This window comes from Perca fluviatilis, chromosome 18, assembly GCF_010015445.1.
Source record: "Perca fluviatilis chromosome 18, GENO_Pfluv_1.0, whole genome shotgun sequence".
Lineage (NCBI taxonomy): Eukaryota > Metazoa > Chordata > Actinopteri > Perciformes > Percidae > Perca > Perca fluviatilis.
The window spans coordinates 871,033-897,930 of NC_053129.1; the positions used below are offsets into that span (position 1 = coordinate 871,033).

General features: G+C 40.6%; 1 protein-coding gene across 1 annotated transcript; it reads left to right on the plus strand.

The window, feature by feature from the left end:
* The first annotated feature begins 48 nt into the window (after positions 1–48).
* LOC120547162 (katanin p60 ATPase-containing subunit A1-like) lies at positions 49–25,326 on the plus strand. Its single transcript, XM_039782631.1, has 9 exons — positions 49–252; positions 2,252–2,417; positions 2,510–2,649; positions 5,573–5,777; positions 7,866–7,981; positions 8,574–8,679; positions 8,769–8,941; positions 21,918–22,106; positions 24,556–25,326. The coding sequence occupies exons 1-9, from the start codon at positions 203–205 to the stop codon at positions 24,752–24,754; spliced, it is 1,344 nt and encodes a 447-aa protein (XP_039638565.1). The 5' UTR covers positions 49–202; the 3' UTR covers positions 24,755–25,326.
* Positions 25,327–26,898: the final 1,572 nt, after the last annotated feature.

The window sequence follows — 26,898 nt, forward strand, 5'->3', positions numbered from 1 at the left end:
GCGAGGACTCTGCGTGTGTTCATCTAAAAAGTTGAGTATAAACCATGGACTGTATGTATAAAACCAGGACGGTTATTGTTCTAAGAATTCTGGCTGATATTAATAACGTCGAGTTTTGTAAAGCTACCCTTTAGCAGTGCTTTTAAACTTTGTCTGGACGAGAGAGGAAACCAAGCACCCGGCTTGAAATTCAAAGTGAAGGATGTTGCTAGTAACGCCAACACGTAACGTTACCGTGTTAAGTAAATCGTTGTAAGTTATATTTTTTTCAGAAACTATGACGTTATGTCCCATATCTGAAACTTCTGTGTCGCATTTAGCCACAAACAGTTGGGCGAGGCTCCGTGCTAATCCACGGAACAATGGCCACCCTGTTAGTTTACATGTCACTGAATGTGGAAAATGCCTTAAAACTGTAAATGAATAGCTTGTAGATATTGTGTTAAGGTTACGTGAAAGCCTGTCTAAATAACACTGAACATTTTGGTCTGTCTTTCTCTGGCTGGATGAGCTGACTGCAGCACAGCTTCAGAGTCAAAATAGCAGGTCAACAAGAGGGTAATTAAAGAGTTCCATTAATAATTAAGATATTTATAACCAGGGTTAAAAATGTACACCAATAACCAGCAAAATGCTTGTAAAAAAGTGGCTGGTAGTTTTGCTTTACTCACCAGCCAAAAACAACAATGGTAATCTATTGAGAGGCTGGTCAAATTTAAACCTTCACTAGCCATTTGACTGGTGGACGAAAAAGTACATTTTGAACCTTGTTTCTAATCTCTTTTTTTTTTTTTTTTTTTTTTAAACTTTGTTATGATTAAATTTTAAACAATACAACCTCTCATTTTCACAAAAAGTTTTAAAACTGGAAATTGACATTCCAGGTCTGCATATTTTGATATAAGGCTGGGTCATTCTGCTACATTGGATTTTCAATCGCAATAACCACGTTTTTGTTGTTGGAAGAATCCAGAAAACCAGGGATGCACACTCTCTCCTAATACAAAATACCTAAACCAGCGGTTCTCAAAGTGGGGTCTGGGGACCCCCAGGGGTCCTTGAAGGGGGTCCACAACAAAAGGGGGAATAATTTATGTTCATAATATATATTAATATAATTTCATCCATAAGTAACACAATGAGAGATTGTATGACTATTTTGCTCATGGGTTTCATTCACTTTCGGTAATAAAACATCTAAAAGCAAAAATTCTATAAGTTAGGGGACCCTGGGACAAAGTCTTATCAGATGGGGGTCCGTGGTCTAATTTGCGTCAGTTTAGGGTTCCTTGATATGAAAAAGTTTGAGAACCACTGACCTAAACTACCGAGTAACCTACTGATCTGACACCTGTTAAATATTGGTAAATAGAAGTAATATTAAATATGCATCAATGATTCCTGTGGCAGTAAAAATGTAGTTGGTGGCATGCTGTGACTCAATGAATATAATTCATAATTATTACATTTTTTACAAAAATCACAGCCTGATCACATGAACTCTTGTTGGCTTTATGAGACCGCATCATCCTGGTTCAGTTTGTTAGTCTTGTTAAGCCCAGTTCAGACTAAAGATTCGCGACGAGACGAAACCATTTTAAAAAGTTGCAGCGCTTGGAACTGGCCCAGCTCATCCCAGCTCATCCCAGCTCATCCCAGCTCATCCCAGCTCCCCTTTGCATCGTGCACTGATCAGAATTGCTGCCGTGCGCTGCGCTCAAAAGTTTAAATTATTTCAACTTTGACCTCGTTGACGCTGACCTTTTTCAAGGCGCAACCAATTCCAGAACATTCCTGCGCTGGGCTTTGCCTCTTTGCTCTGCGCCCTACCTCGCAGTTTTGCCGTGGATCATGTGTAGGCGGCTTGAATTGGGCTTTAGGCCTATCAGAACTTTTCTGAGTTAGACATAGACATTTCACAATTTCACATGGCCCCAAGTTGATTTCCTGTTGCATCAACTGTAGGGCTGGGCTAGGTCATACTCCTTAGGTATTGAAATTGGGTAATGAATGACAAGGCATTTTTTGATACTCTGTACTTTTAGAAGCAATTCGGTCAGTGCCTAAAAAGTATTGAATTCGGTACCCAGCCCTAATCAACTAATAGGAAGTTAACAAGGGGCCAGGCTGTTGTCTAGCAATGGAAAGGTCTTATAGACACCCTCTGCTTCCCAATTATTTTTTTTGCCAATGTTCGCAAGATAGCTGCAATAATCCTTTGGGCGTGAACTTGCTGTCTATGTTTCCACAGCATCATGAGTCTAAGAGAAATCAACGAGAACGTGAAGCTGGCCCGCGAATACGCCTTGCTGGGAAACTACAGCTCGGCCAGTGTTCTCTATCATGGATTACTAGATCAAATCAAAAAGTATGTGTACACTGTGCGGGACAGCAGTGTTCAGCAGAGATGGCAGCAGGTGAATATGGCATTAAAAACATAGCAGACAAAACTTAACAGATAGTTTAAAAAAAAAAAGAGTCAAGATTTTTATCTCTGTTTTTTTCTTAGTTGTGGCAAGAAATCAGTGAAGAGAATCGGCAAGTTCAGGACATAATGTCGACTCTGGAGAACTTTCAGCTGGACACGACGCCTGCTAAACCCAGTAACCATGATGACTGTGAGATAAGGCCTGGGCATGTGGAACAGAGGTACTGCAGTTAGTTATTCACATAACCCTTAACATACACATTTTTTATCTGATTTCTCATTCTTTGCTTAAGTCAAGGGCCAGTCCCATTGTTTTTTTTTTAGGTTTTTGTATATCATTCTGTAGGTTCCCAGTAGTGTTCCTTATGTATTCAAATCCAAAAAATCACATTTTGGTCAAAGTATGTTTTTGCGTCAAAACGCTGTTTTCCCATAGTCTCGTGAGCTCCAGTTTTTTTCCAGAGAAGCGACAGATGGTTTATCCAATCAGCTAACCAGTATTTTCAGACAGCGGTAGCCCTAATTCTGTTAGCCGCTCGCTAATGCTTTTTCCTCTTGGATCCTTCTTTTGGAATATGGACCGGGAACCTGAAATGGGGCCTTTTATTCGTAAATTCGCGTTACACAAACGGCAAATATCCTTTACCGACATGTTGCTTGCTTGCTGAGCTAACAAGCTATGCTTTGCCTGCAGCAGCAGGGGTAGCCTGGCTTGTGGTTGTATTTTCATACGCTTCGTTGATCTGATTGGTTGATTTGGCCCCTTCTATCACCAACATAGGTGGTGATAGACAGATGGTTTATCCAATCAGTATTTTCGCCCCTTCCCAAAAGTTCTCCAACGGAAAGTTCCCAGATGGATATGCCGAGCAAATGCGAAGCAATCCATCTGGTGGAGTCAGGTTAGTTTTCCCAAGCCCTTCAAAAACTTTTTACCACATGACCTGACCTAGATTTCTGTATGATGACATTGCAGTACAGTACAACTTAGATGGCAGTCGGCACAGCCCCAGTTTGGAGAAGCAGACGGGTAGCTAAGCAATGTACTGCTGTGGACACCACGTTAGGTCGGAACCAAAAGTCACACCATAACACAAACAAACTTAACCAATTGAGGCAGCAGTAGCAATTCCTGTGTTCCGCGAGGTGAAATTACTGTTTTTGTCAAAGGAAGCTGGTGACTTATTAGAGCAAAATATTTACAGCGGTGGGTGGGGGCAGCAGCTAAACTTATTTTACCCCCTTAGAAAAAGGATAACCTAAAAAAAAGAAATCAATTTAAGTTTACACAATTTTTTAAAATATTTTCACAGCTTTACCTTGCCATCAGACAGCCCTTTCTGACGGGGAACTGAAGCCATTATATCGCTCTTTTCAAAGTCACCAGACTCCTTTGACAAAAACAGCTATTTCAACTTGCAGAACACGGGAGCTGCTGGTCTACCGCTGCCTAATGTGTCTTCCACAGCAGTATGTTTGCTTTGCTTCTGTGCCATTATTTCTAAACTTAGCAAAGCTAACGTTCAGCTAGTGCTAGCATTCACATTATTCGTAACCTTATTGATTAGCTTACTGTGGTAGCCCACGTCACTGCTTTTCGCTAAGAGTGAGTGGGCGTTTACATTTGAAAAACCCGGAAAAGAACACAGATGGACTTATTGCCAAGATCATTCAGCCCGATTTTGACTCGACGGACACGTCGCAGACAAACGTTAAAAGTTGTGTCCGATAATGAGGGTCAGGACCGACAAATGTGTGTCACCTCTTGTAATGTGACATAATCAAAGATCAGCAATCTAACATCTGGGACGCTTCACAATGCAGAAAGTCTAGCATGTCAGAATTTTTTCCTGACGTGTTCCTTGACATTGACCAATAGGAAGAGAGAGCGCTCTCTGGCGAACATATGTAAACATGGCGAAAAGAAGCAGATACGCTACTACTTCTGTCTGGTGGGGGAAAGATACACACAGTGCCCGTATAGGCTTTGTTTTCACAGCAGGGATCGTCCCGCTTCCCATCATCGCACGCTAGTGGGCTCGCCACTACTGTAGCAGTTATCTGTTTCTCTTCACTTTGACCACTGACGAGCAAAGAAAACGGGCTACACCCTCCTACAACCACAATGGCTGAACCTGATTGGACGAACGCAAAATGTGGGGCTCCCGGATTTCAAAACAGACCATAAATGGCGGCTTGTTCGGAATACAATCTCTTATTTTACGAAAATAGTTCACTGAAATGTGTTTCTGAAAACATTTTAAGCAAGAAATAAGCTATGCAGTTGCTAATCGGTCAGTTTAAAAGATTTTCGTGAGTTTTCGAGAGGCTGCTGCACCAAAAGGGTCGACCTATGAACTTGCGCGTGATCTTCACGACAGCACACGATTATCGGTCTGGGGGCTGGTCGGTGTCATACTTGTAGTGTGGCCACTCTTCTATCCAAGACACAGCAAGAATCTTTGGTTATGTGTCTGTCTAGTATGACATAGTGACTGTCGTGAAAGTTAAAAAAAAATTGTGTAGTCTGATCCTGGCATGATCCCACCATTTCTTTTTTTATGTTCACTGTGATACTAATGTGGAAACTGTAGACCTAATCCACCGTTCACCTCAAAACAAGATTTGTGATCGGAGTTGTATAAGCTCTCTGTCCCTGATGTAGTCATATGATTGAGATTAGTACATTTGAGTCCCAGTTGTGAGCCTGTTTTGTTCCTGCTCTGCCCTCTAAAAAGGTGGCCTGTAAACCTCAAGTTGCCTCTTTGTTTGATCTTTTTCTTTCTTCACTTGCACAGTCTGGTACTGTCTCATACGGTATGTGTGTCCTCCAGATAATTTATAAGAAATAAGAATGTATTAGTGATTTAATTAATTAAATGGTTTTTAAACTGACAATGCTATAACTAATATGCTACAGGCAGATCTTTTATTGCCTTGGTCTTTCTAGTGTTTTCTTTTTTTTTGTGTGTGTGTGTCTTAGTCCAGTCCAAATCTAATAACATCACTAATTAGTGCCCTGGCATGAATAAAACCACCACTAAACAGATATCATGAGTCATGTAGTTTTTTTGGACTGATGAAATGCATGACTTGGAAGGCTGATGGTTTTTGTTAATGGCTTCATCTTCTGTTTTTGCACAGACATTCTCCTTGTCCTGTCAGGCGGCCTGCTAACCCCTATAAAGACAGCAAACCTCCCAACAACAGGCTGAGCGTGGCTGTGAGGGCTCAGCAGAGGCACTCGTCTCGCGGGGCCAATGGGGACAGGAGCAAACTATCCAAGGGCAAAGAAAAGAAGGAGTCCAAAGAGCCGAAGGAGGCCGCCGGCAAAGCAAAGGATGATAAGGTAAACATGTTGGGGGTTTCAACACACCACCTTCTCCTTCATAATACTGCATGGCCTATATTCAGATACAACTATTTGCATTGATTAAACAGTATCCACATGCTGCTTGTTTACCTACAGCCATTCCAAGCCTGTATATCCAGTTTTTTGCCAGACCCAGCATGTTCCATTCAGGGAACAGGGAAGGGCACTAATGTTGTTTATACCATGGTCTTGGTGAATATTCAATTTTGATTGGCTGCAGGGTGTCCATAAAAAAGTGATATAGAACACCTACTAAAGAGTAGAGCTGAAGATCTTTTCCCGACCCCAACGGGTCTTAATTTCTATCATTTTACAAATGAGCGGTCAGGTGATGCGTTTCGATTAGCACGAAAATGGATGCTGAAGAGGTGAAAGGGAGGCTGGCCTCTGGAGGACTTATTTTATTTCATTGTTCCAACTTCCAAGTGGCCTATATCCTACGATAGTCATGAATAAATGATGTTAAAATTTTTTATAAATGACTCATTCTTGACAAAAGGCAAAAGAGCTGTGTGCGTGCGCACATTTGAATAATGGCGGGCTGTAAACGGGTTCGGGCTTTTAAAAAGCTGTCAATCAAAATGTACTTGTCGGGCTTGGGCCGAATTCTGTTGGGCTTGGGTCTTGTCAGGCCGAACTTTGAAGGCCCGATTACAGCTCTTCTAAGGAAACTGACTGTTTACCTTTCTAAATGAATGCGCTAGATTGAAAGAAAAAGAAAATGTGAATGTTATTTCTCAACACTGGGTGTAGTCCCTCAACACTGATTGTAGTCCCTCAGTGCCTAGTCCTCTGAACACCACAGGATGGGGCTAACGCACAAGCTGCAAGAAGAGTGGAGTGTGTGGGGTTAGCTCTAGCCAGGTTAGCCAATGTTAGCTCTGCCCGGTGATATTGACACAATATGCAGTTTTTTGTGGTTTGTTACAAACAGCGTAACAACATGTCCACAGATATAAATTGGACAGTACTGTGTGTACGAGTGATTTAGTGAGACACAAGTAAGACCGAAGTCTTAATAACTGTATGTTACTACAGCTGTTTACACTGCTGTTGATGCACGGGGCAGCCATGTTGGATTTTGAGCTCGGGGTACTGCGAGGTTGTCCGACTTCCGAAAGTTGGAAATCCAAGTTTGGGGGGGGGGGGCGTGTTTCCGACTTTGACCTCGAAAATATTTCGACCTCCAAGTACAAATGGAACACACTATAAGTTACACTGCCCCTCTGAACTCACTTTGTTTCACAGTGATCATCTCTCATCCCATTCCCCGTTAGCTCACTACTTCAGGCTGTGGTCGACAGTACACATGGCGGATCATTTGTTCGTGAAAGTCTAGATATTGTTTTGGGGATAGTGACATGGCTGGATAGCTAGCTTATCTTGTTAGTAAACATACTGTCGCATTATATTTACTGATTGTCAACCATACACAATATTATTGACTTTAAATCTTGCTAGCATGACTTAGCTTTCTGCCTCGTAGCTGTCTGAGCTGAAGGATTCTGTGAGATGAGCGAAGTAGAGATACCTCCCGTTGCTAAGCCTGGCAAGTCGTATTTAAGGTACGTCCTTTTTATTAGATTTTGATTGTAAAAGCATTAAAATATAAATTCATGGTCTTAAAAAATGTTATTCGGCATATGACCATGGAATTTGGGGTTAATGCCCTACGAGGTGTCTATTGTCAGGAATCAATGGACGGCAGAGAATGCCGGAACTGTCTGATGCGCAACCTCCGCCGCATAACAATGGACAACAATGGGGACGGCTATGGCTCAGTGGTAGAGCAGTCACCTGCCAGTTCGATCCCTGGCCCTGCAGTCCCATGTCGAAGTGTTCTTGTAAAAGTGTAAATGTGTGTGAGCGTTTATCTGTTGAGCAGGTGGCACCTTGTACGGCAGCCTCGGCCACAGTGTATGAATGTGTGTGAATGGTGAATGGTTCCTGTACTACGTAAACGCGCTTTGGGTAGTCGTTGAGACTAGAAAAGCGCTATATAAAAACACATTCATTTACATTTACACCTCGTCAGGAATTAACCCTTATTTGTCTGCCTTCCAGAACAAAGCAGATGTCCAGGAGAAAGAAGTGAAAAAGTTTGACGGGACAGGATATGATAAAGACCTCGTGGAAGCTTTGGAGAGAGATATTATATCTGAGAATCCAAATGTTAAATGGTATGTGTTCATCCGTTTCTATTCATCAGAACTGTGGGTGTAATTGTTTTTTTTAGGAAAAAATCTAATTAAGAAATTTTGTCATTCTATAACTAGTTAACATGAAGCTACCTTACACTGAAACAACAACATGAAGTGATCTTGGGAAAAGACGCAAAGCTAAATACGTAGACTAACGCCGCCCGAGCGCATGAATGTTATATTGTTATGAAATTGGGCTGCAATTTTGATTAGACTACTTGACTAAACTGTTGATTTTGGCATCATTTGGATCATTGGCAAAGTTACTCAACCGTAGCTAATTTTTATTTGTTTATTTATCCTTTATTTAAACAAAAAGGTCGCATTGAGATGCAATATCCCTTCTTCCAGGGAGACCTGTTAAACATGGCCAGCAAACTAACATTCATTTCTGCCAGTAAGGACTGCTGTTTGGACAGTTGTTTTGATTTCACTGCCCTTTCTAAGTATGGCTAAAAGAAAGACAAAACACACATTTTAAGAATCATGGGTAGTATGTGTGTTTCTTCGGATGATCTGCAGCACTTCCAGAGATATACCAGGTGTAAGCACTGTCTAATCTGTTTCTTAGGGACAACATTGCAGACTTGGAAGATGCAAAAAAACTCCTGAAAGAAGCGGTTGTGTTGCCGATGTGGATGCCAGCATTTTTCAAAGGCATACGAAGACCATGGAAGGTGCGTATGTAAAGAGATTTTAATTTATTTGTTTTGTGATGACATATATCACTTATATCAATGCACAGAATTCATGTCTTTACTTTTAGGGAGTGCTTATGGTGGGACCTCCAGGCACGGGGAAAACACTTTTGGCTAAAGCAGTTGCTACCGAGTGCAGAACCACATTCTTCAACGTCTCCTCATCTACTCTCACCTCCAAGTACAGAGGGGAGTCTGAGAAGCTAGTTCGACTTCTCTTTGAAATGGTAAGACTTCAGATGTGTGATTGATACCGATGATAACAAAATGGCGTTCTCAAATGTCAACAAAGTCTGAAAAAACACAGTATATGGCATTGTATTCCACAGTAAAACTCTTTAGTGAAAGAACTTGGGTAACTAGAAAATGCATTTCCTGCGGAAAATGCGTGGGAATGCTGAATAGCTGAATTGCTAAAGCTAACTGGTTGAATAGCTGAAATCTGTAAGAAGAAGTTGAAATAGTGAGAATAGTTGAAAAAGTGGAAATCGTTAAAAAGTTAGCTTTAAAAGCTGAAAAATGACAAAATATGTAGAACATTGTGGAGTCTTTAGCTGAAGCTGAAGAACAGTTGAAAAAGTGGAAATTGGTTCAATAAGTTAAAGAAAGTAAGAGAGGGAGGGAGGAGGGATGGAGAGAGGAGAGAGAGAGAAAAGAGAAAGAGACAGGGAGAGAGGGAGGGAGAAGGCGGGATGAGAGAGAAGGAGAGAGAGAGAAAAGAGAGAGAGAGAGACAGAGAGAGATGGAGGGAGAAGGAGGGATGGAGAGGACAGAGAGAGGGAGGGAGAAGGAGGGATGGAGAGAGGACAGAGAGAGAAAAGAGAGAGAAACAGGGAGAGAAAGAAAAGACAAACAGAGAGATAGAGAGGGAGGGAGAAGGCGGGATGGAGAAAGAAGGAGAGAGAGAGAAATCTGTAAGAAGAAGTTGAAATAGTGAGAATAGTTGAAAAAGTGGAAATCGTTAAAAAGTTGGCTTTAAAAGCTGAAAAATGACAAAATATGTAGAACATTGTGAAGTCTTTAGCTGAAGCTGAAGAATAGTTGAAAAAGTGGAAATTGGTTCAATAAGTTAAAGAAAGTAAGAGAGGGAGGGAGGAGGGATGGAGAAAGAAGAAGAGAGAGAGAAAAAAAGAGAAAGAGACAGGGAGAGAGGGAGGGAGAAGGCGGGATGAGAGAGAAGGAGAGAGGGAGGAAAAAAAGAGAAAGAGACAGGAGAGGAGGGAGAAGGGGATGGAGAGAGAAGGAGAGAGAGAGAAAAAGAGAAAGAGAGAGACAGAGAGAGAGGGAGGGAGAAGGAGGGAAGGAGAGAGGACAGAGAGAGAGGGAGGGAGAAGGAGGAATGGAGAGAGAGAAGGAGAGAGAGAGAAAAAGAGAAAGAGACAGGAGAGAGGGAGGGAGAAAGGGATGAGAGAGAAGGAGAGAGAGACAGAGAGAGAGGAGGGAGAAGGAGGATGGAGAGAGACAGAGAGAGAAAAAATAGAGAGAAACAGGAGAGAGAGAGGAGAAAGAAAAGAGAAACAGAGAGAGAGGGAGAAGGTGGAGGAGAGAGAGAGAAAAAGAGAGAGAGAAAGAGAAAAAGAGAGGGAAGAGAAGGAGGGATGGAGAGGACAGAGAGAGAGGGAGGAAGGAGAAGAGAGAGAGAAGGAGAGAGAGAGAAAGAGAAAGAGACAGAGAGAGGGAGGGAAAAGGAGAGAGAAGGAGAGAGAGAGACAGAGAGAGAGGGAGGAAGGAGGATGGAGAGAGGACAGAGAGAGAAAAAGAGAGAAAGGAGAGAGAGAGAGAGAGAAAGAAAAGAGAAAGAGAGATAGAGGGATGAGAGGAAGGAGAGAGAGAAAAGAGAGAGAGAGAAGAAGAGGGGAGAATGGATGGAGAGAGAAGGAGAGAGAGAAAAGAGAAAGAGAAAAGAGACAGAGAGGGAGGAATGATGGAGAGAGGAGAGAGAGAAAGAGAAAGAGAGAGACAGAGAGAGAGGGAAGGAGAAGGAGATAGGAGGACAGAGAGAGGGAGAAGAATGAGAGAGAAGGAGAGAGAAAGAGGAAAGAGAAGGAGGAGGGAGAAGGAGAGAGAGAGGAGAGAGGGAGAAAGAGAAAGAGAAGGGAGGAGGAGAGAAGGAGAGAGAAAGAGAAAGAGAGAGACAAAAAAGGGAGAAAGGAGAGGAGGAGAAGGAGAGAGAGAGAGGAAAGAGAAAGAGAAGGAGAGGGAGGAAGAGAGAAGGAGAAAGAGAGGGAGAAGGAGGGATGGAGAGAGGACAGAGAGGAGAGAGAATAGGAGAGAGAGAGAAGAAAAGAGAAAGGTGAGAGAGAGAAGGAGAGAGAAAGAGAGACAGAGGGAAGGAGGGATGGAGAGGACAGAGGAGAAGAAGGAGAGAGAGAGAAAGAAAGAGAGGAGAAGGAGAGAAGAGAGAGGAGAGAGGAGAGAGAAAGAGAGAAAAGAGAGAGAGAAAGAAAAAGGAGGAGAGAGAGAGAAAGAGAGAGAGACAGAGAGAGGAAGAGAGAAGAGAGGAGAAAGAGAAAGAGACAGAGGAGGAGAAGGAAAAGAGAGAAGAGAGAGAGAAAGAGAAAAGACAGGAGAGAGGAGGAGAAGAGAGAAAAGGAAAGAAGAGAGGAAAGAGAAACAGGAAGGAGGAGAGAGGAGAAGGAGAGAAAGAGAGAAAAAGAGAGGAAAGAGGACAGAGAAAAGAGACAGAGAGAGAGAAAAAAGAGAGATGACCCAAACAACACACAAACAAACAAGAAAGGAAGAGAGCCAAGAAGCAAACACACACGAGAAGCACAAGAAAGATCAAAGGACACACAAGGAGAAACAGACAAGGAAACCACGAAAGGGAAAGTGGAGCAAAGAAGAAAGAAATGGAGGAACACGAGAATAACCACAGAAAAACACCAAGACAAGGACATGGAGAACACAGAAGAAGAAAAAAGAGGAGAAATGACACAAAAACAAAAGGAAAAAGACGAGTGGAAGAATAGAGGAGAGAGAAGAAGAAGGAAGGAAAAACCAACACAAGACAGAGATAAGGAAGGAAATAGAAGACAGAGCAAGGGAAAAAAGAGGAGAAAATGAAAGGAAAGGAAAAAGACCAAGAAAAAACGGAAAAAGGAAATAGTGAGAAGAAGAAAGGGAATGGAAAAGAAGGAAAGAAAAACAAATAGAAGAAAAAAGAAAAAAAGAAAAAAAAAGGAAAGGAGAGAAAGAAAAAGAGAAGAGAAAAGAGGAAAAGCAAAATATGAAAGAGCAGAGAGAAGAAAAAGAGAAAAGAGAAAGAGAGGGAAGGAGAGAGAAAAGAGAAAAAGAGGAGAGGAGTGGAGAAGGAGGGATGGAGGGACAGAGAAAAGAAGAGGAAACAGGAGAGAGAGGAAAGAAAAGACAAACAGAGACAGGAGGGAGAAGGATGGAGAAAGAGAGGAAGAAGAAGAGAAAGGAAATAGTGGAGAATACGGAAAGAGGAAAAGAAGAAAAATGACAAAATATGAGACAGGAAGGAAGGAAGAATAGTGAAAAGGAAAGTGGAAACACAGAAAGAAAAAGGAGGGATGGAGAGAGAGAGAAAAAAAGAAAGAGACAGGGAAGAAGAGAGAGGAAGGAGGGAGAAAAGAGAAAGAAGGAGAGGGAGGAAAAGTGGATGAGAGAGAAGAGAGAGAAAAGAGAGAGACAGAGATGGATGGAGGAAGGGGGATGGAGAGAGGACAGAGGGAGAAGGAGGATGGAGAGAGGACAGAGAGAGAAAGAGAGACAGGAGAGAGAGAGAAAGAAAGAGAAACAGAGAGGAATATGGATGGAGGAAAGAAGGAGAGAGAGGAAAAGAGAGAGAGAGAGAGAGAGAGGGATGGAGAGGGACAAGAGAAAGGGAGAAGGGATGGAGAGAGAAAGAGAAACAGATAGAGGGAGGAAGGATGGAGGAAAGAAGGAGAGAGACAGAGGTGGATGGAGAAAAGGAGAGAGAGAGAAGAGAAGAAGGAAATAGTGGAGAATAGTGGAATGAAAAAGAAAGGAAAAATGGAATAAAATAGAATGGAAGGAATATGGAATAGAAACACAGAAGAAGAGAGGGAGGGGGGATGGAAAGAAGAAGAGAGAGAAAAAAGAAAGAGACAGGAGGAGGGAGGAAGAGAGAGAAAGAGAGAGGAGAGGAAAGAGACAGGGAGAGGGAGAAGGGATGAAGGAGAGAGGGAGAAAGAGAAAGATAGGAGAGGGAGAGGGAGAAAGTGGATGGAGAGAGAGAAAGAGAAAGAGGGAGAAAGAGGGAGAAGGGAGGGAATGGAATGTTCCTCTTTCTGTCCTCTTTCTTATTTTACTCTTTCTGTCAGTAGAAGCGGTGTTTCAACTATTCTTCAGCTTCAAGCTAAAGACCTCTACAATGTTCTACATATTTTTGTCATTTTTCACTTTTATAGCCAACAATTCAGTTTAAAATCAGCTTTGAACTTTTAATGATTTCCACTTTTTCAACTATTCTCACTACTTCGCTTCTTCTTACGGATTTGAGCTATTCATCAGTTAGCTGGCAATTCCAGCTATTCAGCTTTCCCACGCATTTTCAGGAAATGCATTTTCTAGTTCTTCATTTTATTATTATTCGTGCGTTTTGGCTCTCTGTAGCTTCCTTGCATTACTTTCACCTATTTAAACCGTCCAACTTTTTCAAATGTTCGGCTCTTTCAGCTATTGATGGGACTTCTTCAACTTTTTCTACTATTTATACTTTTTAAAATATTCAGCTTTTAACACTTTTTTTAACATTTGATAAATGAGAGCAGCCTTCAAATCCTTCAAATCCTCTTCCGCTCCCAAAATTTCAGCTCCTTCTTTCACCTACAGATGCCAAACAAACTTTAAAATGTTCACAAAATATTCAGCTATCCAAGCATTATCTTTTCAGTTTGATATCTTTACAGTTTTGTGAAACAGCTGTTAAGTTTAGTGATTATTTCAAATTTTATCGATTAAACAGGGTGTGTATTGCTTGTAGAGTGGATGATGACATCACAGCTAGAGGGTGAAGCTTCAAAAAATTATCTTAGTTCCTTTGTCTGTAAACTGCTCTCCAGCCCACAATATTTACTTGTCATACACAATTCATACATCAAAACGTAGGTATTTTTGTCTAGTTTCAGAAAATCTGCTCAGTGTTGTGATAGCCTTTTTACTTTGGCTGGTTGAGCTTCCAAACGACAAAAGTAACACAACTCCCGTCATTCACTCTCCTGTACATAACTTTCTTTGCATTTCCCCAGCGCACGAAAGCGGAACCACTTTTAAATGCGAAAAAAAAGCTGCTGATATACTTTTATTTAAATAATAATTATAACTTTAAAAGGGCTTTGGGAAAGGGGGTTTATGTAAGAGAAAAGTTTGGGATTGGATTTTGTTTGAGAGCTTACTCCAGTGTCTGAAGATGCTGCGGTGGGCTACAGGAGACATTAAAGTTTTTTTTTTAGAGTTTAATTTTATTTTTTGTGTTGGCAGGTGTACGTGCGTGAATAGATCAAAGAGATGTTTATAAACATGGCCCCCAGGCCCTTAGTAACTCCATGACAACCCTTTTCACAGACAGTCTACTGATTACTCCAGGCTTGCTGTAGGAGTCAACTAACTAGACTAACTATGATCATCAGGCTAGATCATTTGTGTTCCACTTCTGTCTGTCTGTCTGTCTGTCCGTCTGTCTGTCTGTCCTGTCTCCTATGTTGTGTCTCCCTCCCTCCCTCTGTCTGTATCCCTCCCTCTTGTCTCCCCCTCTTTCTCTATGCCTCCCTCCTTCCTTCTTTCTCTTTTCTCTGTCTTCCTCCCTCCTCTTCCCCTCCGTCCTTCCTTTAGTCTCCCTCCCTCTGTCTCCCCCTCCCTCTGTCTCTCCCTCCCTCCATCCTTCTCAAACTCTCTCTCCTTCCATCCTCCTTCTCTTCTGTCTCTCTCTCCCTCCCTTCCCTCTCTCTCCTCCTCTCCCCTTCCTCCTTCTGTCTCTCCCTCCAGGGTCATTTGTGATTTCATCCATGTATATAGCCCGTTTCTTTTCAGCCAATATATCCACCTCTCTAGCTCTTTAAGGTCATGCTTGTTTGTTCTAGCCAATGGATATGGCTGATAATACCCAAAGTCTTTAAACTTTCAGCCTTTTTAGTCAAAGTTGCTGTCTTTCTTTTCCTCTCCTCTCTTTCCTCTCTCTCTCCTTCTCTTTTTATTCTCTTTCTCTCCTCTCTCTTCTCGTCTCTTCTCGTCTCTTCTCTCCTGCTCTCCTTTCTTTTCTCTTTCTCTCCTCTCTTTCCTCTCTTTCTTCTTGTTCAGACCCATTCTTTTCACCTAATATATTTCACATCTCATCTCAGCTAGATTGATGCTTTTTCGTTCTATGCAGTGTATATATCTGATAATAATAAAAATATTTCTTCTTTCAGCCTTTTCAACTTTCATCTTTAACAGTATTACAGTATTAATTTGTTTCATATTTCTGCATATGTGAGTCATTATCAGTTAGAAAATCTACTCAGACCTCACAATGTTCTACATATGTTGTCATTATTCAACCTTTAAAGCAAACAGTTCAGTTTAGCATAAGCTTTGAACTTTATAATGAAATTCATACTTATTAAACCGATTTCCACTTTTTCAACTATTTTCACTACTTCAACTTCTTCTTACGGATTTAAGCTATTCAACCAGTTTAGCTTTAGCAATTCAGCTATTCAGCATTCCCACGCATTTTCCGCAGGAAATGCATTTTCTAGTCTAGTTTATTCTTCATTTTATTATTCCGTACGTTTTTTGGCTCTCTGTAACTTCTGCATACTTTCACCTATTTAAACCATTCAACTTTTCAAATGTTCAGCTCTTTCAGCTAATGATGGGACTTCTTCAACTTTTTTTGTACTATTTATACTTTTTAAAATATTCAGCTTTTTAACACTTTTTTTTAACATTGAAGTGAATGAGAGCCGGCTTCAACCCCTTAAAATCTTCTTCCGCTCCCAAAAGTTTCAACTCCTTCATACTTTCACCTACAGACGTCAAAGAAACTTTAAAATGTTCACAAAATATTCAGCTATCCAAACGTATCTTTTCAGTTTGATATCTTTTATAGTTTTTGTGAAACAGCTGTTTAAGTTTAGTAATTATTTCAGGAAAAATTATCGATTAAACAGAGTGTGTATTGCGTTTGCTAGAGTGGATGACATCACAGCTAGAGGGTGAAGCTTCGAAAAAATTATCTTAGTTCCTTGTCTGTAAACTGCTCTCACGCCCACAATATCTACTTGTCATACACAATTTATACATCAAAACGTAGGTATTTTTGTCTAGTTTCAGAAGATCTGCTCAGTTTTGTGATACGCCTTTTACTTTTGGCTGGTTGAGCTTCCAAATGACAAGAGGTCAATTTCTTTCTCCATTGGCGCCAATGTTACAACTCGTGGATATTTCCCAGCGAAACACTGAACGAACCACTTTTTGAAATCGCTGATATGACCACATTTTTAGGTTTATCCATATAAATTTTATACCGATACGTTCACAAAGGCCGTGTTTCTCTAAAGGTCAAGTCGCTGTTTCAATAGCATGTACTGTTGTGGATTTATTTAGGCTTGTGTGAAGGGTTCTCCCACACTGTCTCTCACTAATCAGGTGTGGGGATTGATGATCAAAGAGAGGCTTTATAAATACTGAAGGAACATTGTTTGTATGTTCTGAAGAAGTGCGTGCTTGTGTTATGGCACATGGCTAGGGTGTGGGGGCCGGTTCAAATCCCACTGTGGCATATCAATCAGTGTCCCTGGCCAAGGTGTTATTTGACTTTTCAACTACTCTCAGTACTTCAACTTATTTTACGGTTTTAAGCTATTCATCCAGTTTAGCTTTAGCAATTCAGCTATTCATGTTTTATTTTGCAAACTCACACACATGCACACACGCAAACACACACACACACACATATACACACACACAGACACACAAGCAGACACATAAAACACACACACACAAACATACACACACAAAGAAACACACAGACACACATGCAAACACACACATGCAAACACACACACACAAACACACACACACACACACACACTACTCAAAAACACACACACACACACACACACACCCCACACACACACACAAACACACTCCCCACACACACACACACACACACAGATACACACACACACACACACACACACCTACACACACACGCACATAGCCACACACATACACACAGACCGACACACACACACCCACGATCATGCGGTCGTACATCAGATCAAAGAGATGTTTATAAACATGGCCAGGCCCTTAGTAACCATGACAACCCTTTCACAGACAGTCTACTGATTACTCCAGGCTTGCTGTAGGAGTCAGCTAACTAGACTAACTATGATCATCAGGCTATATCATTTGCGTTCCACTTCTGTCTGTCTGTCTGTCTGTCTGTCTCTGTCTCCTTATCTGTCTATCTCCCTCCCTCCTGTCTCCCTCTCTTTCTCTATGCCTTCCTCCCACTCTTTCTTTTCTCTGTCTTCCTCCCTCCTCTGTTCCCCTCCTTCCTTCCTTTAGTCTCCCTCCATCTGTCTCTCCCTCCCTCTGTCTCTCCCTCCCTCCATCCTTCTCAATCTCTCTCTCCTTCCATCACTCCTTCTCTGTCTGTCTCTCTCTCCCTCCCTTCCTCTCCTTCACTCCCTCTCTCCCTTCCTTCTTCTGTCTCTCCCTCCCTCCCTCCAGGGTCATTTGTGATTTCATCCATGTATATAGCCCGTTTCTTTTCAGACAATATATCCACCTCTCAGCTCTTTAGGGTCATGCTTGTTTATTCTACGCAATGGATATGGCTGATAATAATACAAAGTCCTTAAACTTTCTGCTTTTTTAGTCAAAGTTGCTGTCTTTCTTTTCCTCTCCTCTCTTTCCTCTCTCTCTCCTCTCTTTATTCTCTTTCTCTCCTCTCTCTTCTCTTCTCTTCTGCTCTCCTTTCTTCTCTCTTTCTCTCCTTTTCTTTCTCTTTTCTTCTTGTTCAGAGCCATTCTTTTCACCTAATATATTTGACATCCAGCAAGATTGATGCTTTTTCGTTCTATGCAGTGTATATATCTGATAATAATGAAAATATTTCTTCTTTCAGCCTTTTCAACTTTCATCTTTAACAGTATTACAGTATTAATTTGTTTCATATTTCTGCATATGTGAGTCATTATCAGTTAGAAAATCTACTCAGACCTCACAATGTTCTACATATTTTGTCATAATTCAACCTTTAAAGCAAACAGTTCAGTTTAGCATAAACTTTTAACTTTTTAATGAAATTCATACTTATTTTAAGGACCACAATGGAAACAAGCCTTTGGGCTTTATTGTGTTTTTATCCTTTTGAACACCTCTTGTTGATTGTTGTTCAATAAAGTTTTCATTCATTCATTCATTAAACCGATTTCCGCTTTTTCAACTATTTTCACTACTTCAACTTCTTCTTACGGATTTAAGCTATTCATCCAGTTAGCTTTAGCAATTCAGCTATTCAGCATTCCCACGCATTTTCCGCAGGAAATGCATTTTCTAGTTAGTGGGAATGCTGTTCAACAGCATTCCAACTATTGTTATCCTGTTCTTTATATATTCTTCATTTTATTATTCCGTACGTTTTTTGGCTCTCTGTAACTTCTGCATACTTTCACCTATTTAAACCATTCAACTTTTCAAATGTTCAGCTCTTTCAGCTAATGATGGGACTTCTTCAACTTTTTTTCTACTATTTATACTTTTTAAAATATTCAGCTTTTTAACACTTTTTTTTAACATTAAAGTCAATGAGAGCAGCCTTCAAATCCTTCAAATCCTCTTCCGCTCCCAAAATTTTCAGCTCCTTCATACTTTCACCTACAGATGCCAAACAAACTTTAAAATGTTCACAAAATATTCACCTATCCAAACGTATCTTTTCAGTTTGATATCTTTTACAGTTTTTGTGAAACAGCTGTTTAAGTTTAGTGATTATTTCAGGACATTTTATCGATTAAACAGGGTGTGTATTGCGCTTGCTTAGAGTGGATGACATCACAGCTAGAGGGTGAAGCTTCGAAAAAATTATCTTAGTTCCTTGTCTGTAAACTGCTCTCACGCCCACAATATTTACTTGTCATACACAATTTATACACCAAAACGTAGGTATTTTTGTCTAGTTTCAGGCATTCTACTCAGCTTTGTGATACGCCTTTTACTTTTGGCTGGTTGAGCTTCCAAATGACAAGATGTCCAAATCTATCTCCATTGGGTCCAATGTTAAAACGTGGATATTTCCCAGCGAAACACTGAACGAACCACTTTTTTAAATCGCTGATATGCCCACATTTCTAAGTTTATCAACATAAATTTTATACCGATACGTTCACAAAGGCCATGTGGTGCTCACAATGACATCATTTGACTGATAGGAGTTATAGTTTTGTCAGTCCGAGGCTTTGTTTGAGAGCTTGCTCTCAGTGTCTGAAGTGCTGCGGTGTGCTACAGGAGACATTAAGAGCAGGTGCGATCGTTATCAGATCAAAGAGATGTTTATAAACATGGCCAGGCTCTTAGTAACCATGACAACCCTTTCACAGACAGTCTACTGATTACTCCAGGCTTGCTGTAGGAGTCAACTAACTAGACTAACTATGATCATCAGGCTAGATCATTTGCGTTCCACTTCTGTCTGTCTGTCTGTCTGTCTCCTTATCTGTCTGTGTCTCCCTCACTCCCTCTGTCTGTATCCCTCCCTCTTGTCTCCCCCTCTTTCTCTATGCCTCCCTCCTTCCTTCTTTCTCTTTTCTCTGTCTTCCTCCCTCCTCTCTGCCCCTCCTTCCTTGCTTAAGTCTCCCTCCCTCTGTCTCTCCCTCCCTCCATCCTTCTCAAACTCTCTCTCCTTCCATCACTCCTTCTCTGTCTCTCTCTCTCTCTCCCTCCCTTCCTCTCTCTCACTCCCTCTCTCCCTTCCTCCTTCTGTCTCTCCCTCCAGGGTCATTTGTGATTTCATCCATGTATATAGCCTGTTTCTTTTCAGCCAATATATCCACCTCTCAGCTCTTTAGGGTCATGCTTGTTTGTTCTACGCAATGGATATGGCTGATAATAATACAAAGTCTTTAAACTTTCAGCCTTTTTAGTCAAAGTTGCTGTCTTTCTATTCCTCTCCTCTCTTTCCTCTCTCTCTCTCCTTCTCTTTTTATTCTCTTTCTCTCCTCTCTCTTCTCTCTTCTCGTCTCTTCTCTCCTGCTCTCCTTTCTTTTCTCTTTCTCTCCTCTCTTTCCTCTATTTCTTCTTGTTCAGACCCATTCTTTTCACCTAATATATTTCACATCTCATCTCAGCTAGATTGATGCTTTTTCGTTCTATGCAGTGTATATATCTGATAATAATAAAAATATTTCTTCTTTCAGCCTTTTCAACTTTCATCTTTAACAGTATTACAGTATTAATTTGTTTCATATTTCTGCATATGTTAGTCATTATCAGTTAGAAAATCTACTCACACCTCACAATGTTCTACATATGTTGTCATTATTCAACCTTTAAAGCAAACAGTTCAGTTTAGCATAAACTTTGAACTTTATAATGAAATTCATACTTATTAAAACGATTTACACTTTTTCAACTATTTTCACTACTTCAACTTCTTCTTACGGATTTAAGCTATTCAACCAGTTTAGCTTTAGCAATTCAGCTATTCAGCATTCCCACGCATTTTCTGCAGGAAATGCATTTTCTAGTTTGTTCAAATATTCGGTTTTGTGAACATTAACACAAGGATGGCTGTATATTAATTATTATATAAATCAATTTACATAGCAAATCTCTCTCTCTCTCTCTCTCTCTCTCTCTCTCTCCCCTCCCTCCCTCCCTCAGTCTGTTATTGTTGTTAAAAACAGCTGACGGAGCATTCTATTGAGAGGCCTATTTTTATTTAATATTGGCTATTTATTTATATATGATGTGATTTTTGGTCCATATCGCCCACCCCTACATATGCTCTTATCATTTCAGTTAATGATGTGTTTCAGTGGTGCTTAATCCCAAACAAATTCACAGTTATTGTTATTACCACAAATACCAGTAACTGTCAGGTCCCGGAAAGACCCAGGACCCAGGTCTATCTGGGACCCCAGAGCAGTTGTGTGGTAGTCCAGCCAACCTTGAGCCCTTCACACGTGTTACCTGGTTGAAGGAGATGTGGAATCTACTATAGGCTGCTGTAGTCCTGTCTTGGCCTGTAACAATTATTAAATAATAATAATTGTGTTTAAAGTGAATATATGTAACTTGTTGTCATTTTTCATACAGTGGTCTTAAATGACCTGTAACGGCAAACGAGACTTACAGTGAAAAGAACGCTAGTTTTATGCAGTTTTTAGAAAGGCATCTGCCCAGGTTTTTTTTTTTTAATAAATGATTTACGGCAGGTAGACGCCACTAAGGTAACACATTCTGACGGGTCACAGATTTCTCTGTAACACCAGAAAACCCTGTGTTAGCGTATGCCAGCGGAGCCAGGTAAAAGGAAGCAGGAGATGTCTTTATATAGGCCTTTATGTATTTTAATGTTATTTTAGATATAATCTGTTGTAGTTATGGCTGATACTGTGGCAGGACCATCACAGGAAAGAAGGAAATTTAAATGAAGAACAACTAAAAGATTAAAGGGAAAGACCATGGCAATAATGTGAGTCACACTCAGTCGGGCTTTAACAGATGGAGACAATTACGGGATTGTAAATGATTCAAAACTCACCCCGAATTAGCCCTCGGGTATGTAATATGTCTATTTCATTAATAAAATAAAATTACATCCCCCTTCCATTTAGCACAGAAGTGTTATTCCTTTTAGTCCGTGTTTGTGTTGGCCTACTATTTTCTTTTCCCTTTTCCCCCTGTACTTGTGTAAAGCGTCCATGGGTTTCATGGAATGCGCTATATTAATCTAAGTTATTATCACATTGGTTGCTACAACAAACTGTTAATGCTTTGGCTCGTGACCAGGGGTGATTGTAGGATCAGACCTTTAGGGGGGCTCAGCCCCTAATGAGAATGTGACACGGATACAGTGCCTTGCAAAAGTGTTAACCTCATAGGCTGTGTACTTTTGTTACCACGTCATTTGGGTCACATGTTAGTTTAAAAAAAGTATTACATTGATAATTGTTTTTAAATTTGACTGAAAGAGACAATTATATTGTTAATCGCAATTCATTCTGAGACAAATAATTGTACAGCCAAATTTGGAATTGTTCCAGCTCTGCTCCACTCACGGTTGCATTTGTGTCTGCAGCGGAAGGGCGAGTAGAGCTGCTCCGGATCAACCTGAAGGAGCTGGAGGTGGCCAGCGACGTGGACTTGGACAAGATCTCGGAGCAGATGGACGGTTACTCAGGAGCCGACATTACCAATGTGTGCAGGTCAGCCTCTCCGCTGTTTTCCTTCCTTCAAACCAATGTTGATCTTTTCAGTAGTTTCTATTTTAGACGACAAACGGATGCACCGAATATGATCATTGCTACAATACATAAAACTAAATAAGGTTTGCTATTGACGCTTACCATATAATTACAAACTTCCTGGTTCTGAAACATAAAATACGGTAGCTTTTTTGAGAGAACGGGAGTCGTGTCATTTCCTTACCTCAATTGAAATACTTTTTCTTACGGACTGGTGTCTCTTAAACCTACATTGTGTAATTTTTTGAGTTGATTCTTAGCAAAAAAAACTGTTCTTTCACAAATATGTACTCTGTGTATATGTATTCTCGTAAGCGTAGAATTTGACATTCAGAATCATTCAGAATACAATACGAGTGACTCACTCGAATGATGGCCGCCATGTAGCGCCTCCATCTTTAAAATACATTAGCCAAAGAGGGACATACCTCCGCCTTTTCGCCCTCTTACACACGAATGCCAGGGGGAGATTACTCGCCACGGAAGCGAAAAAAAGAATTAAAACGACAAAGCGACAAGACCAAAGTTAATATTGGAGTGGCTAGAACAGCTGCGTGGAAACGATGGAGATACTAAGAGATCATTTTGGGTTTGGCCACTGTAGGAGGAAGGCATAGAAAGTAATATTCAGTTGGTTGCCATAAACAATTTCACCGCTAGATGGGAGAAATTCTTACACAATGTAGCTTTAAAGCTTTTATGCTTATGCTCAAAATCATTTGGCAACAAATATTAATGGGGCCACATGCTGAAAATGAAAATTCCCACACACACTTGTCACCTCTGCGTTGTTTTTTCCCCAGAGGTGAGCAGTCAGGGCCAGCAAGGCCTTCTCTGCCAGCCAAGAGAGTGTCAGAATCAGAAAATTATATATATATATATATATATATATATATGTATGTTAGTCCGTTCCCACGAGCTTATTGCTGTAATTTCATTGCTACTCTCTCCCTCGGTTGTGCGGTTTCCAGTGCATTTGATAAATTAGCACTTTTATCCAATCAGATTTCCCCTCTGTGCTGTCTCCGGGTGAAAAATCTACTCCGAGGCCTTCAGAATTTTGAGTGAATCCCTCTGCTGTTTAAGCAAATGGGGACAATGTTGTTGATTGTCATATTCTTTAGCCAATCGGATTTTGAGTTTGCCCTGTTGGGCGTATTCTTTGACAGGGCAGAGCCTTCTAGCTGGCCTAGCCACTTACTTCGGCATTTTTTGGACCAGTTAGTATGGTGGTCGAGAAGCAAAACTAGCTAGCATCACATAATCGTAGCAGTAACGTTAGTTCAAGTCCGTTTCGAGTTTTACATGTTAAGTTAATGGAAAAAAAAGGAGGATCTACTTTGTCTTCAAATGATGAGCAGCTTTTGGTGAGTTCAATGGATTTTTCAGCATTTTAGTCAAATGATTTGACTAGCTTTTACTTCTTGCTTTAGATAGTTGCTGCCGGTGATGAAGGTTTGAGCAGTGTCAGTGGCCGCTCTGCTGTTGTGTGTGCCACGTTGGCTGGAGTTTGTGGGGAAGCCTGTTGATCGCTGATTGTGTTATTTTGTGGTTTTTGATTGCTTTGTAGTAGGGCTGGGCGATATGGAGAAAATCAAATATCACGATATTTTTGACCAAATACCTCTATCGATACCGCAACAATATTGTAGTGTTGACTATTGGTGCTTTCACAAAATATTTACACAATGAGATTTTTGATAAATAATCATCAGTAATGATGATAATGATAATGACTAAGTGGGTAAAGGCAAATAATAGAACAGTTACAACAGTCTGGTAAGTTCAGAAAATGACATCACTTTACTGTAATGCAGCCTTTAAAACCAGGAAAAGACAACACTTATGTCATATTACAATATCCAAAATCTAAGACGATATCTAGTCTCATATCACGATATCGATATATTGCCCAGCTTATATGTCCTGGTGTCATGGTGAGGTCATTCAAAGGTGGTCTGAAGGCCCAGGTCCCCCCAAACATACTACAAAAATGTGTAAACAATGAACTAAACCGAACAAAACGATGCCAAGGTGGAAAATGTATCTTTGGGATGAATTCCATGTGACAAAGGAGACAAAGCAAGTGGTGCGTGTGTGTTGCTTTCTACGCCACTTGCTGAAAAAGAAATATAATTCAATCAGGAGAGACTTCGTTAGTATAGTTTTAGGAAGAGATAGTGGTGATTGAAGTTATTTAGAAGCTCCATATGAGTGGAATAAAAAGTATTTCTCTCTTTTGTTTGTAATTGCAGACTTATTCATTATTCATTCACTTAAGATTGCAGGAGAGCACAATAAAAGCGAGTGCTGAAAGGATTATTGTAGTAATTTGAGTAATTCATGTGATTTAAAAAAAATAAAAATCCTCTGAAAGTTTTCAAATGAAACCGGTTGTGTTATGCCGCAGGGATGCCTCTCTGATGGCCATGAGGCGAAGAATTGAGGGCCTCACCCCGGAGGAGATCCGTAACATTTCCCGGGACGAGATGCACATGCCCACCACCATGGAGGACTTTGAGTCTTCTCTGAAGAAAGTGTCCAAATCTGTGTCCAAATCTGACCTGGAGAAGTACGAAAAGTGGATCGAAGAGTTTGGGTCCTGCTGAAAACCACCATCACCCGAGTCCTTTTTATCCAAATATTTAACTTTTGTTGTGGGGTAACGCCGAGTTGAAGTACTGTGTGTGTGTGTGTGTGGCTGTGGCTGTGGCATTCCACTGATATTGAAGAGTAAGCTTATACTTGAGGTAAATATGTGCACCTCTTCCTCTTGTACATTATGTTAATGTTACACAGACGTCTTAATCTGAAAAGGTGACTCGAGTCAACTTGATGTGGGAAAATAGTTTGTTTGTCGCAAATTGGGACATCAATTATGATAACTTCAACTCTAGCTGGGAGAGAAACTGACAAATGTGAGGACCCAAAGTTTCCTGCAACACACTGACAGAAGAGTTCATTACTGCAACTTTGCTTTCCCAATTGTCATTATATTCTGCCTTGTACCTGACCGTGACATACTAAGCTAACTGCCAATCAAATGTTACTCCTGTTTGGTTTTTAGTTTTGTCCTTTTTTTTTTGCACTTGATTTTATTTAGAACTGTGGTTCTTTCACATTTTTGTAGATGACACTAACAAGATATATAATTAAAGTTAACAATGATTATGGATATTAACATTGTCTTGCGTGTAAGTTTATTTAGTAGCAATATGTCTGCTTGGGGTAAAAACTACTGCACTCCGAGGCAGTGACGGACTGGGATCAGAAAACGGTCCTGGTGTTGGCAAGTTGCAACACACTGGCCCTGTTTTCAAACCACACCATCCTCACCCAAACATTGAGATAAAAAGCCCCAAAAAAACATACAGAGAATGCAAAACTTTAGAACACACACTGAAAGGACACGCGTTACTATCGCTACCGTCGACATCTAAGAGCGTCGGCAGATCTACGACGTGATGTGCTCCACTAAAGGCACATTCTGCACTAATACAACGGCTCAACGTTTAAGCACAGCACATAATACAACAGCTCCACAAAAAACATGGAAAGAGCAATGCTCAGCCTCTGTACATGCATTGAGTGTCAATAACCTACTGTAGCTTTCAAATTAGTAGGGCTGTGCTTGATTGAAGAAATTCTTAGTCAACTAACATTCAATTGTATCGACTAATTGAGTAGTTGATTTAATGGACAGATCTGTAAATCTGAGTTTCTCCGCAAAGAGTCATGCAAAAGCACCACTTTAATTATGGTTTACCAGAGATGTGCTTGTACGGTTCTTGGAAATAAGTCATTCAGCATGAAAAAAGCATCAAACATGACTAATTGACTAAAGAAATCTAAGTTGACTGAGACCAAAATGACCGATTAATCGACTAAGAGGGAGCAATCCCACAAATTAGTAACTCTGCCTAATGAGACGCAGCTCGCTGCATGACAATCTTGAATATTTTTGGCTGCATGCATAAAATAACTTCTCAAAATAAACCTAAAACAGATTATTGTTATTATCAGTGGTGGCCCATAGAGGGCAGCCCTTCTGGCATTTGCCCAAATTCCAGATGGCCAGTCCGTCACTGCTCAGAGGACATGCTGAAGGATTCCCTTTCATTTAGAACTGTGGCTGAACTACTGTTGAACCATAGATGGCAAGGAGGCAGATTTCTAATTTGAGTACGTATGGACGGACAAACTGAGGAAAGGAGGGACGCTTGTTTCTCTCTTTAAGGAGATGGTGCAACCCGGGACAGATTACTGTCAAGGAACGTGTCTGTAGCCCAGACATCAAACTTTTGGGGATGGAAGCAGAGGTGGAAAGAGTACAAAAATAGCGACTCACAACAAAGATGGAACGTAAGTGAGATCTCTCACTCTGTAGCTAAAACAGAGAGCTCAACACACAGGGAGAAAAGAGGAGCTGCAGCAATGTGCAGTACAAAAAAAACATTTTTTTTTTTAATTAAACCATGTAAACCTATTCTGATATAACCTCTAAATACAATTATGAACCTGAAAATTAGCATAATGAGCACTTTAAGTACAATTATTTTTGATGAAATTTTACAGTGCAAGTCAAATTACCAGTACAAAAACAAATCTACTCAAGTAAAAGTTAAAAGTAGTTAATTTAAAATTTACTTTTAATGAGTGGAGGTATATTTTTTTATATTGTGTGTTCACTCCAGATTAGTGTTTTTTTCTTATTTCTCTCAGCATACACTACCATAATAATCACAACAGAGGC